The sequence below is a fragment of the Leptopilina heterotoma genome, unplaced genomic scaffold (assembly GCF_015476425.1).
Source record: "Leptopilina heterotoma isolate Lh14 unplaced genomic scaffold, ASM1547642v1 Lhet_181, whole genome shotgun sequence".
Lineage (NCBI taxonomy): Eukaryota > Metazoa > Arthropoda > Insecta > Hymenoptera > Figitidae > Leptopilina > Leptopilina heterotoma.
Window position 1 is genome coordinate 443,807 of NW_025110898.1, and position 15,589 is coordinate 459,395.

At 24.7% G+C, this 15,589-nt stretch overlaps 2 protein-coding genes across 4 annotated transcripts; one reads left to right on the forward strand and one right to left on the reverse strand.

The window, feature by feature from the left end:
- Nucleotides 1-8,585, forward strand: LOC122500103 (ankyrin repeat domain-containing protein 13D). Of its 3 annotated transcripts, none has more exons than XM_043608836.1 (14): nt 1-241; nt 2,448-2,583; nt 2,940-3,064; nt 3,192-3,237; nt 3,825-3,968; nt 4,482-4,556; nt 5,067-5,247; nt 5,543-5,768; nt 5,879-6,007; nt 6,100-6,250; nt 6,379-6,540; nt 6,785-6,918; nt 7,322-7,410; nt 7,678-8,585. In XM_043608836.1, the coding sequence occupies exons 1-14, from the start codon at nt 143-145 to the stop codon at nt 7,913-7,915; spliced, it is 1,935 nt and encodes a 644-aa protein (XP_043464771.1). In that variant the 5' UTR covers nt 1-142; the 3' UTR covers nt 7,916-8,585. The 3 variants fall into 3 exon arrangements, with proteins under 3 accessions (XP_043464771.1, XP_043464772.1, XP_043464773.1); XM_043608837.1 differs by having other exon boundaries at nt 6,785-6,885; XM_043608838.1 differs by lacking the exon at nt 4,482-4,556.
- On the reverse strand, nt 8,343-12,348 carry LOC122500105 (protein lin-37 homolog). The gene is made up of 7 exons (XM_043608839.1): nt 12,193-12,348; nt 11,493-11,562; nt 11,208-11,346; nt 9,935-10,147; nt 9,598-9,781; nt 9,134-9,282; nt 8,343-8,610 (listed from the first exon to the last, which is right to left on the reverse strand). The coding sequence occupies exons 2-7, from the start codon at nt 11,560-11,562 to the stop codon at nt 8,589-8,591; spliced, it is 777 nt and encodes a 258-aa protein (XP_043464774.1). The 5' UTR covers nt 12,193-12,348; the 3' UTR covers nt 8,343-8,588.
- Between the last annotated feature and the right edge of the window lie 3,241 nt (nt 12,349-15,589).

Here is a 15,589-nt window from a genome sequence, read left to right on the forward strand (position 1 = left end):
TAGTTTATTCCCTTACAAATGGATCCCATTCTAAAATCGTCTGATATCATCTGTCAAATTTTCTTTCATTCTTGGATGTTGTGACGTATTTTATTTTAGACCATTTAAATTTTTTAATGTTAAAAAATTCATTTCCCCAATAATGGTGAATGTAGAAAAAATTCGAAAAGCTTATCCACTCCACTGGCTCGTTTGGAATAACGATTATGTTCAACTTGATAAGGAGTTGTCCACAAATTTGGTAACTAGAATTAAAGAAAAAACAACAAAACAATATTATTTTTTCAATGTCCTATTTGTTTATGTTTTTATTATAAATTATATAACAAAATAAACAATTGACAAAATCGTGAAAAGTAATAAATTTATATATCATTCTTGTTAAATAATTTTTTTCCAACAAGTTTTTTTTTTCAATTCTGAAAATATAATAATGAATTTAAATGTACAGTTTGTAACAATAAAAAACTAGTATTGTCAATAATAAATTTCTTTATTCCCGATAAGCGATGATAAGATCGGGTAAAAAATTCTGCTAATACATTCAATGCGGAAAAAAGTCAAGTTAATATTTCTTATAATCTTTCAAAATTTTTTATTTCAGAAGATTTGATCTTTGTGATAAAAAAGAATCGTTTCATATTTTTCGAATTTCATTAATTTAATTTACAAAATTTAATTATTTTATAAAATTAATTTGTCGAATTTCTCTCAATTATTTATAACGAAGAAATTGATTAATATTTTGTAATAAAAAAAAATAAATGGTTATTTTTAATAACATTACAAATAATATGCAAAATTTTTTGAATAAAAATATTGAACCATTCCAAAGAAAATAAATAAAGAAAAAGCGCCTTTTTTTGACCTCATGACTGTATATGCCCCCTTAATAAAAGTTCAAACAATTTTAATTATTTATTTAAAAAAAAAAAATTCAATTACTTTAAGAAACGAAAATTGAAATATTTCTAAAAATTAATCGGTCTTCCCACGATTATTTTGAATAAAAATTCATTTAAAACATTTAATTATTTTTAATAGAATTTTTTAAAATAATTTTAATTGAAAATTTGTAAAATAATTGAAATTTATTTAAATTATTTCCAATAATTGTAATAAAATTCATTGCAAAAAATTCATTTATAAATATAATAAAAAATCTTATAAAAAATTCAATTATTTTTATATAAACAATAAAATTCTTATCAGAATTTCATTGATTTTCAATATAAAATTGATTTCTTCGAAAATTTCAGTTATTTAAAAATTCTCCGAAAAATCCAATTATTTTAAAAAAAATAATTTAATTTTTCACACGAGTTCAATTATTTTCATAAAACATAAAATTTTCTGCTGTAATTTAATTATTTTCAAATTTTAATTTAATTCTAGGAAAAAATTAAATTATTTTTAAACTTTTCTCAAAAATTAAAATTATTTTTTTTTTAATTTTGCAAAAAATACAATTATTTGCAGAAATAATATGATTTTTTTCGCAGGGATTCAATTATTTTAAAAAACTTTTTAATAAAATTTAATTAAAATTATTTTTTCAAAAAATTTGAATTCTTTCGAGAAAATGTAATTAAAATTGTATTGAAAATAATTTAATTCTTGAAAAGATTTTTATTGGAATTTTATTGAAATATTCTTTGAAATAATTGAATTTTTTTGAAGAATTTATTTCAATTTTCTTGAAAATAATGGAGTTTTTTTTAAAATAATTTTTACTTAAATTTTTGAAAATAATTGAATTTTATGGAGAATTTCTTTTAAGTTTTTAAAATAATCGTGTTTATTATTAATTGTAATTTACAATTTTTCTATTAAATTATATTAAAATTATTCATAGAGAAAATTTTTTTTATATAATTTTATTAGAGTTTTTGTACATAATTACACTTTTTTTTTTGACAAAATTTCATTAAATTTCGTAAAAATAATGTAATTTTTAAAAATAATAATTTTAATTGAAAATTCTGAAAATAATTCGACGTTGATTAAAAGTTCTTTCAAAAGAACTACTTCTTGATTTTTTTTTTTTTTTGCCTTTTGTGGGAAACGTATAAAAAATCATGTATTTATATAAATTATTTTTTGAAATTTGTCCTTGTAAAAATTATATTCATGTGAAAAAAATGAAAAAAGAAGTCAGGAAGCCTCACAGTAGAAAGAAGCCCTAAAAACGAAATTCTTTCCGTTCTAGATATTATGCTGTTTATATGTACATTGCTTCGATATTTTTTATTTTATTAATGTCATAAATTACTTTTGAAAAAGTAATTTCATTTTTTGCTTAGAAAATGATTTTTGCTGCTTTTTATTAAAGAAAAGTTATTAATTTTTTTTTATTTATTTATTTTTTTATTTTCGAAAAATTAAAATTTAGACTTTATTTTAATAGGTTAGAGATAAAAAATTTCTAATAAATTTTTTGTTTACAGCACGATATAGAGAAACATGACTGTAGAGGTAGAACGCCACTCATGTTGGCCGTAACTCTCGGTCATCAGGACTCGACAATGGTTTTACTGCAGCATGAGGCGAATGTTAATACCGAAAATACACAAGGATGGAGTGGTAAGTTTTTTCTTCTACTCTAGAAAAATAAAAAAATTATAATTAAAAATAATAACTCTAAAAAATAAAAATAACTTAATCGGCCCATCTCTGGACTTTTGGGAAAATTTTCTCTATATTATCGGGTTTTTTTCCCTGAAGAAAATTAAAAAATACGTATTTAATATTTTTCTATAAAGAACGGGAAAAAATATGTTTAACCGATTTTAAAATTATAGGAAAAATAAATAAATAAATAAATAAAAATCATAGGAAAATTTCACGTGGAATTACCTATATGTAAGAAATTTGTTCTCAAATTTCAAAATTTGTGTAAAAAAATAATATTAAGTAATTAATTAATAATAATTATTTAGTTGTACAAGAAGCCGTGGGAACAGGAAATCCTCAATTACTTCAAAGTATTCTTGCAAGACGAGACTACCAAAGATATTGCAATCGTGTCGCTGGAATTCCGGAACTGCTACATAAACTCAAACAGGTATAAGAGAAATTAAAATAATAAAATTAATATTAATGAAACAAATAATTTTGAAAGAATAAGTACAAAAATAGAAAAAAAAAGAAACCATTTTTCTACATAATTCTAATTTTTATTGACTTTTTAGGCTCCAGACTTTTACGTAGAAATGAAATGGGAATTCACAAGTTGGGGTCAGTCGAACAAAATTTATCTTATTTTATTTCAAGTGTTTGTCTGTCTTTTTGTAAAAAAAAACCCTTTATAAAAATTTTCATCAATTTTTAATTGTCTAGCTATTTTTCTCTTTTTGAATAATTTAATTTTTAATTTTGAATAATTTACAAGTAAAATTAACGCTAAGGTGAAATTTTTTAATAAATTATTTATTTAAGGTCCTTTAAAACATACATTAAAAATAAATTATTTATTTTCAATAATTAAATATCAAAGGACGTTAATGATTATTCATATTGTTTATTATTGTTGTTATTATTATTATTATTATTATTATTATTATTATTATTATTATTATTATTATTATTATATTTTAAAATAATAAGTTATGATTAATTTCCTATTTTAGTCTTAAAAATATTTTAATATTAAATTCAAGCTAAAAGTAGGATTTACGATTTTTATTAAATATAATGTTAATATTTTTATTATTATTATTATTTCTACTCATTATTAATAATTAATTATTAATTATTAATTATTACCTGTGCCTATTAATAATTCACCGTATATTGTGATTAATTTTTGATTTTTATCTTTACAGTACCTCTTGCCTCTCGAATGTGTCCAAGTGACACTTACAAGGTTTACAAGCAAGGAAGTAATGTGAGAATCGACACGACCCTTTTGGGCTTTGATCACGCGAATTGGCAACGGGGAAATCGTAGTTACATTTTCAAAGGTCAAAGTGAGTATTTTTTGTTCTTTTATTTTTTTTCTATTTTCATTACTACTTCTCGATGAAAAATTTGAGCCGCTTATTATAATTAACCCCGAAATATCGTGTGACGAATTTTTAAATTTACCAAAGGTACTAAAAATTTACAATTTTTATTATATGGCAAATATAAATTTTTCAAAAAATAAAACGAATTTTTAAAAAATTTTAAAAAGTAGGTAATTCAAATTTTTAATTTTTTAAAAAAATAAGTAATTAAAATTTTGTAATTTTTAAAAATAAGTAATTAGAACTTTTTAATTTTTTAAAAATAAGTAATTAAAGTTTTTTAATTTTTAAAGAATATGAGTAATTAAATTTTTTTAATTTTTTAAAGAATAAGTAATTAAAATTTTCTAATTTTCAAAAAAATAAGTTAGTTTTAAAAAAAAAATTTTTAATTTAAAAATTATAAAGTGAATTGAAAAATTTTTGACTGTAATTATTGTGAATTAACGGTTTTATTTCGAAAAACATTACAAGCAACACCAAATCCACCTCTGACGACGATTAGGTGCGATCGCAGTTATGTCTTCAGCATGAAAGGCGATCACGCAGGTGAAAGATTGTAGATTCGTAGATCGCTTTTCTAACGTTTTTTAATCCCATTTTCTTCACAGAATCCAATTTGAAAAAATTTATTCCGTAATCGATTGATCTTAATTTCACATACATTCTATTTATTACTATATACATAGTAGAAATAATGCTTCTTCAATCCTAAATATAACAAGATTTGAATAATTTTCTCTTTAGAATTTTTAGAAAAAAAAAACTATATGTAGATAATGTTTTCTATTGTTAGACAATATTTCACTAATGGCCATATCTCTGGAACATTGTTAACATTTTTAACATTTTTTTTTACATAAAATTAACAAAAAAATTTTAAAATAAATTTTAAAAAAATTTTTAAGTAAAATTAACAAAATAGATGTGAGGGACATTATAGTTGAAGGTTCCAGAGATATTCTCATAAAAATGTATTTAAAAATTTTTACTCTTGATTTTTAATGGGAAATGTTTATTAATTTTGTTTGTATTTCTGTTTTTTTTTTAATAACAAAGACGATGGAGCAACAATGATGGAGGTGGATCATGAGACGAGAAAAGTTTACGTCGAACACATGAATCTTATTGGGGATGAAAATATTCAACTAATGGAACCTTCCGAGGAGGGAATTTTAGCTAGACTCACAAATCCTATTGTTACTACTTATATTGACACGGATAAAATTAGTTTTGAAAGGTATTTTTGCAAAATAAGTATTTTTCAAAATAAAATTTAAAATATTTAATTCTAAATTTTCAATAATGTTTTTTTTTCTTAATTTTACTGTTTAAGATTAAATTTTTATTTTTAAGATTTTTAAGATTTAAAAATTTTTAAGATTTTAAGATTTTTAAGAATTTTAAGATTTTAAAATTTGTAAGATTTTTAAGATTTTAAGATTTAAAAAATTTTTTAATTTGTAAGATTTTTAAGATTAAAAATTAAAAATTAAGAATTAAAAATTTAAAGAAATATTGATATGTAATTTTAGAAATAAGGCAGGAATCTGGGGCTGGCGATCCGACAAAAGTGAATCGGTGAATGGCCACGAGTGTAAAGTCTTTAGTGCTAGTAATGTAGAATTAATAACGAAAACTAGAATTGAACATTTGTCAGAAGCGGATAAGGCGAGGGCGAGAGCACCGCGAACGCCAATTCAATCGTTTTTGGGAATTGCCGAGCAACAGCAGCAAGAAAACTACGGGGCGGCTGCAAGTGTACGTTATTTTTTTCATATTTAAAAAAAATTTTTTAATTTTTTTAAAATTATTTTTTATGAATAAAGTTTTTTAGTGTAAAAATATTAATTTTACATTTTCTTTTACAGGAAGAATTCACTAACGTTGGAAATCCCTCCAATATCACGGCCGAGGAATATTTCGATCCAAATGTGAATTTAAATGGAAGAGATATTGGCCGGCCGAAGGAAGTAAATACAAAGATACAAAAATTCAAAGTAAGACGTTAATTTTTATTTTAAAAAAAAATTAAATTAAAAAAAAAATAAATATTTATTGAACGTATTTTTGAAATATAATTTTCTTCTAGGCTACTTTATGGCTTTGCGAAGATTATCCTCTTAGTCTTCAAGAACAAATAATGCCAATTGTGGATCTTATGGCAATATCCAGTTCTCATTTCGCCAAACTAAAAGACTTTATCCAAATGCAATTACCTGCTGGATTCCCCGTGAAAATTGGTAAATTTTACACATTTACATAAACAAATAATTATATAATAATAAATATTTACACAAAGAAATAATTTTTACTAGATTTTTTCTATTATCATTCTGAGAATTTACAACAATATAATTCTTTTTTACAGAAATTCCGCTCTTCCATATTTTAAACGCGAGAATTACCTTTGGAAATATTTTTGGTATGGATCAAGAGATTTCAAATGTTAGTCGGCTGCAGGAAATGAATAGAATGACTTGTATCGTTGACGATATTTGCTTTCAAGCCCCACCAGGTTACGTCAAATTGGGTATGTTATTTATTATTTGGAAAATAAATTACGAATTTTATATATTTAAATATAAAATTTCACTTATTTTATATGTTTAATTTTTATATTTTAATATTAAAATATTTAAAATATAAAATTATATATTTTAATATTGATTTATTTAAAATTTTATATTTTAATATTAAAATATTTGTTTATTTCTTAATCAAAAATTGAATATTTAAAAAAAACATGATTTGATATTCGAAAAATTTGGACACAGGTGCAGAGGTTCGAACACAGTTTAGCGTCGAGGAAGAGGACGATTTACTTCAATTTGCTATTCAACAAAGTCTGATAGAAGCTGGAAGTGAAAGAGACGAGGTAGGAGGAGGATATTCGAATTTAAAGAGAAAGGTAGATTTTTAGCTAAGTAGTTCTCATCACTATTCTCGGTTTCTTTTCGGAACGCATGAATTCTTAAAATCCATTTATTCTCAGCTAGAATTCCCATTCGAAAATTTTATTTTTTTCAAACAGAATTTTCATATTTATTCAAAATTAACATTGCGAGTAGAATTTCTATTTTTAAAAAATCCTCAAAATATAGAATTATTTAAACTTTCATTTCACTGAATTTTTTAAAAAGTTTTTTTTAAATATGTAGAATTATAGATGCTAGAATTTCCATTTTTAACCAAAATTTTATTTTACGTTTTGTAGAAAATGATTAGGTCGAATTTAGTTTAAAGTTGCTTTTTAGTTGTTTCCTAGCATTTTACGTAACTTTATAATATAAATTTTATTTCTTTTCCCAAAGGTGGATATTTGGGAAGCGTTGAATGTTCAAAAGCCATCGCGACCCGCAACTCCGAGTATTTCTGCCGAAGAGGAAAAACAACTTCAAAGGTATGAAAATTACAAAATAAATAAAAAATAATATTTAATTACAAAAAAGCACACATTTTTGGTTTTTTTATTTTACTTTATCTTTATTTTTATAAATTAATTCCTTTGATCTATTCATTTTGCATGGTTTCTTTGCTGTCAATTCTCACATAGAAAGGTGCGTTTCGTGTCAAAAAAAAAATTGGAGGAAAAGAAGAATTTATTTTTTCCATCTTCTTTTTTTATATAATTAAGTAAATGAAAAATAATTTTTTTTCCTCATCACAGAGCAATACAAGCGAGTTTAGAACTTTATCGTGAGACATCGGATTACGTGACCGACGAGGCGAGTCGGGATTTACCATCGGGACAAGAATCCAGAGAGGCCGCATTTGAAGGAACAGCCGAGCAATTAGAAATCGCCCTTAGACTCTCGGAGCAACAGCAAATTGAAGAGGAACAACGTCGACTTGTCGAGGAGGAAACTTTCCGTCAAGTTCTTGAACTCTCACTCACTGATAAGTGAACAAATATCAATTTCCTTTTTTATCATCGCAAAATCTAAATCTTCCCAAAAAAAAAAAAGTGTTCAGGATCCTTTTTACTCTTTACAATAATTGGCGTCGATCTTTCCCGTCCCCGCCCCTTTTTCCTCTATGACGAGAATTGAGGCGATTTTATAAAAAAAAAATAACTTTTTTTTCAAAAACCTTTTTTTTCCAAAAGGGGAATTTCTAAGTAAATAAAACAAAAGTCTTTTTAGTGTTGAAACTTATTATTATATAGGGAAAATTTGGAGTAACATGAAAGTGTAAATAACCCAGGGACGTCCGAATAAGGAACAAAATAAAAAGACTTATTAAACTTAAGATGAAAATTAAAAAAAAATAATGAAGCAGTTTTTTGACAAAAAACTATTTGATAAAATAGAAGATAAAAATAAAAATCTTATATTGTATTCTTGCCTTAAAATAAGGTATGGTCATATTTTATTCGCCTCTTTTCTCTCCAGTGAGCCTCATATTTTATAAAAGTTTATATATATATATATATAAATATATATGCGATTAGTGTTCCTACTACTATTAGGCGGTACATCGAAGGGCGTCCTCGGGTGAATTTCCTACTGATGATGTGCTATATTTGTATAAAACTTTCTTCGATAAATACGAAATAAAACTGACTGCAGAGCGAGAGTCTTATTCGTATTCCGATTGAGCCCTGAAACAATTATGTTTCTTTGTTAAAAATGTTGACATTATTATTAATAGTTTATTATTACTATTATTATTATTATTATTATTATTATTATTATTATTATTATTATTATTATTATTACGTTGGGGTAAATTTTTGTAGAAAGCCATATTATTGCTATGATTATTATTATCACAATTAATATTATTAGAAAATGTTAAAAATAATTCCAATTTATTATCAATATTAATATATTTTTAGCCTAAGTTCGAAAAAGATTATTTTATTTTCGATGTCATGTTAATTTCATATTTTTTTACTCTACTCTTAAATTTAATTTCAGAAATCACAGTTTATTTTAAGAATAAAAAAAAATAAAATTTTTTTTTAATAATTGAATTCTTTGGAAAATTCTATTTGAATAGTAGATATTGAAAATCATTGAATTGAGAAAATTTTTTTAAAATAATTAAATTTTGGAGAAGAATTATTATTATTTATAAAATTATAGTGAAAAATAACTATAGAAAAGTTTTTTAATACAAACTTTTTGAAAATGGTGCTGAGTATGTTAGCGCTTTTATCAAAACGTTGCTCATTTTTGTGTGCCTGTTGGTGCCATTTTTTTCTCAACGCACTCCAATGTTCCTTATGTTCTTTCATGAGTGCTTCTTTTGATTTTAGCGTTTGTCCGTCCTGCAAAGAAGGAATTAAATAAAATAAATATACAATTTTTATTGAATCAATCCATTAGATTTCTCTTTTTGATTATTAAATATTTTATATTTTCATTTTTAAATAAAAAGAAATATTAGAAATTTTAAATAAACTAAAACAAACAGTTTTTTTGTGGTAAATAATATTATGAAACTGTTTCAAAAATAAATTAAAAATATCTCAATTTTTCAAAGTTTCAAAATAATTGAAAAGGAAAGATTTTATTAATGGAGATAAAATTGGAAAAATTAGTGACGATTTTTTTCGAGACAAAAAGAAATTGGAATTTCTTACATAGTCAAGGTTGAGTTCCTCTTTCTCGATTGGAACTGGAGAAGGAATTCTGTTCTTAGGAAATGCTTCCTCGCTCAATAAAGGTTCCGGTAAAGTGAAGACTTCCATTAATTCTCCATTTGAATCGTACATTGAATCGTCTGGATTAATTTCATTCACAATTTCCGGACTCGGCGACCGAACTCTTTTAAACAATTAAAATAATAAAATTAGCGTAAAAAAATAATTTTATTTTATATTAAATTAATTTTTAATATAAAAATTAAAGAAAGTACCGTTTCTTTTCATTTCAAAACAGAAATTCAAAAAATACATTTTTAAAGCGTTAATAGCTTACTTGGGAACCAAATGTGGATTTCGTGGTTGATTCGCCATCCAAGCTCGACAAATTGGATAAAGTGGTGTATCCTCACGAAATTGTGCGAGATCGACACTTCGATCGAATAGCTTCATAACGTAAGTGTGATGAAATGCAGGATCCATTTGCATCTGACGACGTCTCTTCATTTTTCGATTATGCAGACTCATTTTTGCCCGGAAGGCCGAATCCCTATAATTAACATCATTATTGCACTTAGAATAATAATTATTATTTAGTTTCTTTTTATTATTTACGTTAAAGTGTAAATTATCTATTTAGCTGAATTTTAGCGAATTTAAAATCGTGAAAATTCTCAAAGATTGGAAAAAGTAGCTTTTAGCGTCACAAATTTAAAAAAAAATGTATCCAAATAGCTAATCGTAAAAAAATTGTAAATAATTCTATTATGTATAAATAATCTCAGTTTCTATTAAACATTATGTTACGCAATGCCGTTGTGAACCTTGTAGCATTATTATCAAAGAAGTTTATTTCATTAGAAATTAAATTAGCTTCTCTAGTGATTCGATCAATTAATGAATTATTACCATAGTTTATTCTATGAAATGCCACTGAGAATAACGTATAACGTCTAGTAAACATTCTAGGAACGGATAAATTTACCATGGATAAGAGTGAGGGACAATAGATAGCTCCGTTCATCAGTCTGTACAAAAAAGACATATCAGAGAAATGAAATCTTGACGTCAAAAGGGGAATGTTCATTAAAGTTCTTAAATCTTCATAATCATGGGTACGATAATCAAATGAAATATTAAGTATTCTCGCAGCAAATCTAAGGAATTTATTTTGAACACGTTCAATTCCGATTATGTGGAAGACATAAAAAGGAGACCAGATTATGCATGCGTATTCAATTATTGATCTGACAAGCGTCAAGTATAATATTTCTAATAAGAGGTGTTTGGTAAATTTCCATGGAGTTTTTACTTTTAATTTTTAGCAGTGTGGTGTTCATAGCAAGTGTAATACATTCGTTTATGCCATTTAAATAGCAATCAATTTCATCGTTCGTTAGATTCTTATTGTCAGATATTTCAATGTTATAATTATGGTCTAATGTAAAAATATTAAATATTTTTACATTCTTTCACTTTTGAATTCTAGAGACATCCTGCAAAAGTATTACGTATAATGTTAGTCATATAATTTTTATACACATATAATTTTAAGTTCGCATCGACTTTCAGTGAAATATAACAGATTAAAAAATAAAAAGAATACTTACATTCGTCGATAACTAGGCTTGTAATCTTGAGAGGAAGTTTCTTCGCTCGAGTCACCAGAGGAAGCTGAATCGCTATGATGTAATATTTCTCGAAGAGCACCCTTTAATCTGTCTCTAGCAACGTTAACATCATTGTCACCTGAATGATAAAAAAACTTTCATTTAATTTTAATTCTATACTGATGAGTTTTACGGATGAAATTTATCTTAGAATCGATGGTATCTTGGACTAAGGGAGAATCGTCTAGAATAAATTTTCGACTTCACTGCCTTAAGTTTTCTTACCAATTTCATCTTTTACTTCTATTTTCATAGGACTTGGAACGACTAATTGCATGTTTTTCTTTTTCCCCATCTGAAAGATTAAAATATTTTAAGAACTTTACAGATCGACATATCACTTAAATTTGAGCATGAAAAAAATCTATTACCAACGAATTTTCAATTTAAAAACTTAATTTTTATGTTTTTTATTAGAAAAAATTTCCCAAACCCGTTAAATCACTTAATTATGATAAAGTTGAATTAAAAACGTCGTAAATGTAAAAAAATTGTTATAGAAATTTTTTATTTTAAAATTAACCGCAGTGGTTGTGAGAAAAGTCCTTTGTTTCAATTTCTCGATATAAGAAAATTTTTATCAAGTTTTGAAAATTTGCTCCTCAATTTTTTTTTAGTTATTTAGAAAATAATAATAATTTCCATTAAATTAATAATTAAAAAAAATTAGTGTCTATACTTTAAGTTGCGACGTTTCGACAGTTTGGTTCACCATCTTCATCAGGCTAAATTTATTTAATAATATTACAACGAAACACCATAATAAAACACATATATGTATCAAATTAATAATACCTGAATATACTAGAATTTTATCATATTGCAACTATGTCAACATAAACAAATTACTTTCAAAAACACATACGACATAATTTAAAACGAAAAATTTATTTAAATATAAATATTTAATTATTTATGCCCTTACCTTTCTGATTTTTGTCAGTTATTTAATTGAGTAATTGCAGATGAGAGAAGTTTAAGTATTTGTTTGGAGTAATAATTTTTTTTTTAAAAAACGGCGTTGATATTTAAACGTCAAGTGCAGTGCGTTCGTTTTAGAAACTCAGAATTTCGTAGGTAAGGTTAGATTTATATCAAAATTCAGGGTTGGGTAGCTTATAGTCACAAACGATTCCAATTCCCTAGAAAATAACCATTAAGTCGAATTCACAGTTGCCGAATTCCTAGTTACAATTTTTTCCGTTAAAACAATTCTAATTTTATAAAGGTGCTTCTATACCTCCGGTGGATTGGTCAAGCAATCGGCTCGATGAATTTTCACGGTCGGAAAATGTACTTTCATGGCGGGTATTTTTGAATAAGTAAATGTTGAAAAGGTTTTTCTTGAAAATTTATTTAAAAAAATGATTTTATCATAGAAATTCTTTTCAAATTTATGTTAATAAACATGTTTTATTTTAAAAGTTGTCAAATTTTAATTCAAAATGTTTTAATTTTCCAAAGAAGTGTAAAAAGCCTAATGTTTTTGAAATGCTAGTACAGACGATACAGACTGTTTGTTATGAATGTACATAACCTAGCGTTGTGTTGTCGTGCTTGTGATATTATTATATTCTAAATTTAATGATTTAATTATTATTATATTAAATAATAATGAACTGACAACACAACGCTAGGTTATGTACATTCATAACCAACAGTCTGTACTAGCATTTCAAAAACATTAGGCTTTTTACACTTCTTTGGAAAATTAAAACATTTTGAATTAAAATTTGATAACTTTTAAAATAAAACATGTTTTTTAACATAAATTTCAAAAGAATTTCTATGATAAAATCATTTTTTTAAATAAATTTTCAAGTAAAAACCTTTTCAACATTTATTTATTCAAAAATACCCGCCATGAAAGTACATTTTCCGACCGTGAAAATTCATCGAGCCGATTGCTTGACCAATCCACCGGAGGTATAGAAGCACCTTAAGGCGGTTCCAGAATAGGTGCAAAAGGCAAGGTGGAAGTACAAGTGCAAGTGCGAACCAATGCTAAATGTATAGGAATCGCACTTGCACTTGTACTTCCACCTTGCCTTTTGCACCTATTCTGGAACCGCCTTTAAAGTTTAGTTTAATTCGATCGAAATGTAGGTAAAAAATAAAACCGTTTTTGTAGAATTATTATTTAAATACTAATAATTTTGTAGATAAATTATAAAAATTAAACTTCTAACAAAAATTATTTTCTAAGTGAATTAAACCGAAAGGAGAAAATCATGAGTGTAAGAGAGACAGTGCTATCCGACTATCTCTTTTGCACTCATGAATTTCTGCTTGTTCGGTTTTATGCTTCCTGCACAATCTTAACTTTTGACCCTTTTGACCAAAGAAGAAAAATTCTAAGGAATATAAGAAAAATATAAAATAAGAAATATTCTTAAAAAAAAATTAAACGTATGATTACTTTTGAAAAATTTTGCGTTACTTTTTTTACTTTTTCTACAGTCCTAATCTATATTTTAAACTCATTTTACTTTTTACTTAGGACATTCATTACCGTCGCCATCTTTGAGCAGTTTTCTATTGAAAGAAAAAGTCGGTAAAACCAGGAAGCAAACAATGCAGAACATTACTCCAATTATCAAGCCGTGGAAAAATATTTTGTTTGAATTCTCTATTAAACTTGTGACGAAATATATAGTAAAAACAATACATAACGCCCATAAGAATTCTCGAGCCATGTTTTTATACTCGTAAAGTATGAGAGCTTGTAAGTAATTGGGATATTTAAAATTTTTTATATTATGCTCTTTCTTATTAGACATAAGAATTCCAAGTTGCTGAAGAAAAGTGCCTTTACACACTTCATGCTCACTTTTTGCTAAACTTGCAAGTATAGTTTACTATAAATAAATACTTTGTCTCGCGCGCGAATCATTCATGTATACATCACTTGGCCAATGAGGATGTATATGTGTTTGCGATAGGCTTACGCGTGATGTATGTCGGAAAAAATAAACTTTTATTACTATCAAAATAGAGGTAATAATAATTAATAATTGAGATATATTTATATATTTATTGAGGTCCTATTATTTATTTAAATATATTTGTTATATAGTTGTCCAATGTGAGCGTAAATATAAAACCGAAAGCAGAATTTAATGAGAGTGAAAAGGATAGTGCTATCAACTATCTCTCTTGCACTCATTATTTTTTTCTGCTTAGCAACCAAAACACAAAAATCGGTAACTTTTAACTCCGTAAAGTTTCATCTGACTTTGAGAGATTTGAATTACTTAAAAAGTAAAATTAAGCAACTAATTTTGTAGTTTAATTGTAACATAAAACTATAAAGTGTTTTGTTATAAAATTATATCACTTCAGAATGAATAGAGGGAATAGAGGTATAAATTTCTGCAATATTTGCAATTAAATAAACATTGTGTCTTATAGAGTTAACCTCCAAAAACCTACAAATTACATTATATAGTTTTTTTAACTTATTTTTTAAGGCTATATAATTACAATTTTACATATTAAATACTTTCAAAGTGTATAAACAAATTAAAAAAATATAAATTAATCAAATTGTTTGTTTATAACTGAATTAACTTTAAATCATAAAAATGCGTTATATGACTACGTGTGTCACAATCCGAGTGACTCATTTATATAATTAAAATTTGTTTATTAAAATAATGAAACTAATTGTTTATAACAATTTAATTGTTTACAATATTTTAATTGTTTCGAAGGATTTATTAATATTTTAAAAAATAATTGAATTTTTACGAAGAGTTTATAAAAATCTTAGAAAATAATTGAATTCTTTCATGGAATTTTTTTTTTGAAAATAATTGAATTTTTGTAAAAATTTTACATTTTAAAAAACTAATTTAATTATCAAGAAGGATTTCTTAAAATTTTTTTAAATAATTGCATTCATTCGTGAAATGTTATATTAAAATAATTGAACTCTTACGAAGAATGTTGTTATTTATAAAAATAATTGAATTCTAGCAAAGAATTTTATTAAAATTTTTGAAATTAATAAACAACAATAATTAATTAGTAAATTAATTAATAATTGAATTTTTTTTTAGTTTGAATTTGAAATTAATAAATTATTCAAAAATTCATTCATTTAAATTTTTAATTTGATAAATTTCAATAAATTTATTCTATCAGAATCACTTTAAAATATAAGGGTTTAATAAGCTTAATATCTTTCGTGTTTGATGCATAAAGAAATAATAAATTATAAAATTTTTAAAATTCTTAATATAAATTCAAAAAAAATTTCACTGAATCAGAGATAAAAAGTGCTTTTTTTTCTTGTAGGTGTGAGCGGTGTGAGTGTTTGC

Bases quoted from the DNA above. Each gene is read 5' to 3' on its own strand.
- LOC122500103 (XM_043608836.1), top strand. From the start codon at position 143: ATGGTGAATGTAGAAAAAATTCGAAAAGCTTATCCACTCCACTGGCTC. The intron at 6,251-6,378 runs GTAAATTTTACA...TCTTTTTTACAG, and splicing joins TGGATTCCCCGTGAAAATTG to AAATTCCGCTCTTCCATATT. The intron at 6,919-7,321 runs GTAGATTTTTAG...CTTTTCCCAAAG, and splicing joins ATTCGAATTTAAAGAGAAAG to GTGGATATTTGGGAAGCGTT.
- LOC122500105 (XM_043608839.1), bottom strand. From the start codon at position 11,562: ATGGGGAAAAAGAAAAACATGCAATTAGTCGTTCCAAGTCCTATGAAA. The intron at 11,347-11,492 runs GTAAGAAAACTT...TTTATCATTCAG, and splicing joins AGAAGTAAAAGATGAAATTG to GTGACAATGATGTTAACGTT. The intron at 10,148-11,207 runs GTAAGTATTCTT...TGTTAATTATAG, and splicing joins AAGCCTAGTTATCGACGAAT to GGATTCGGCCTTCCGGGCAA.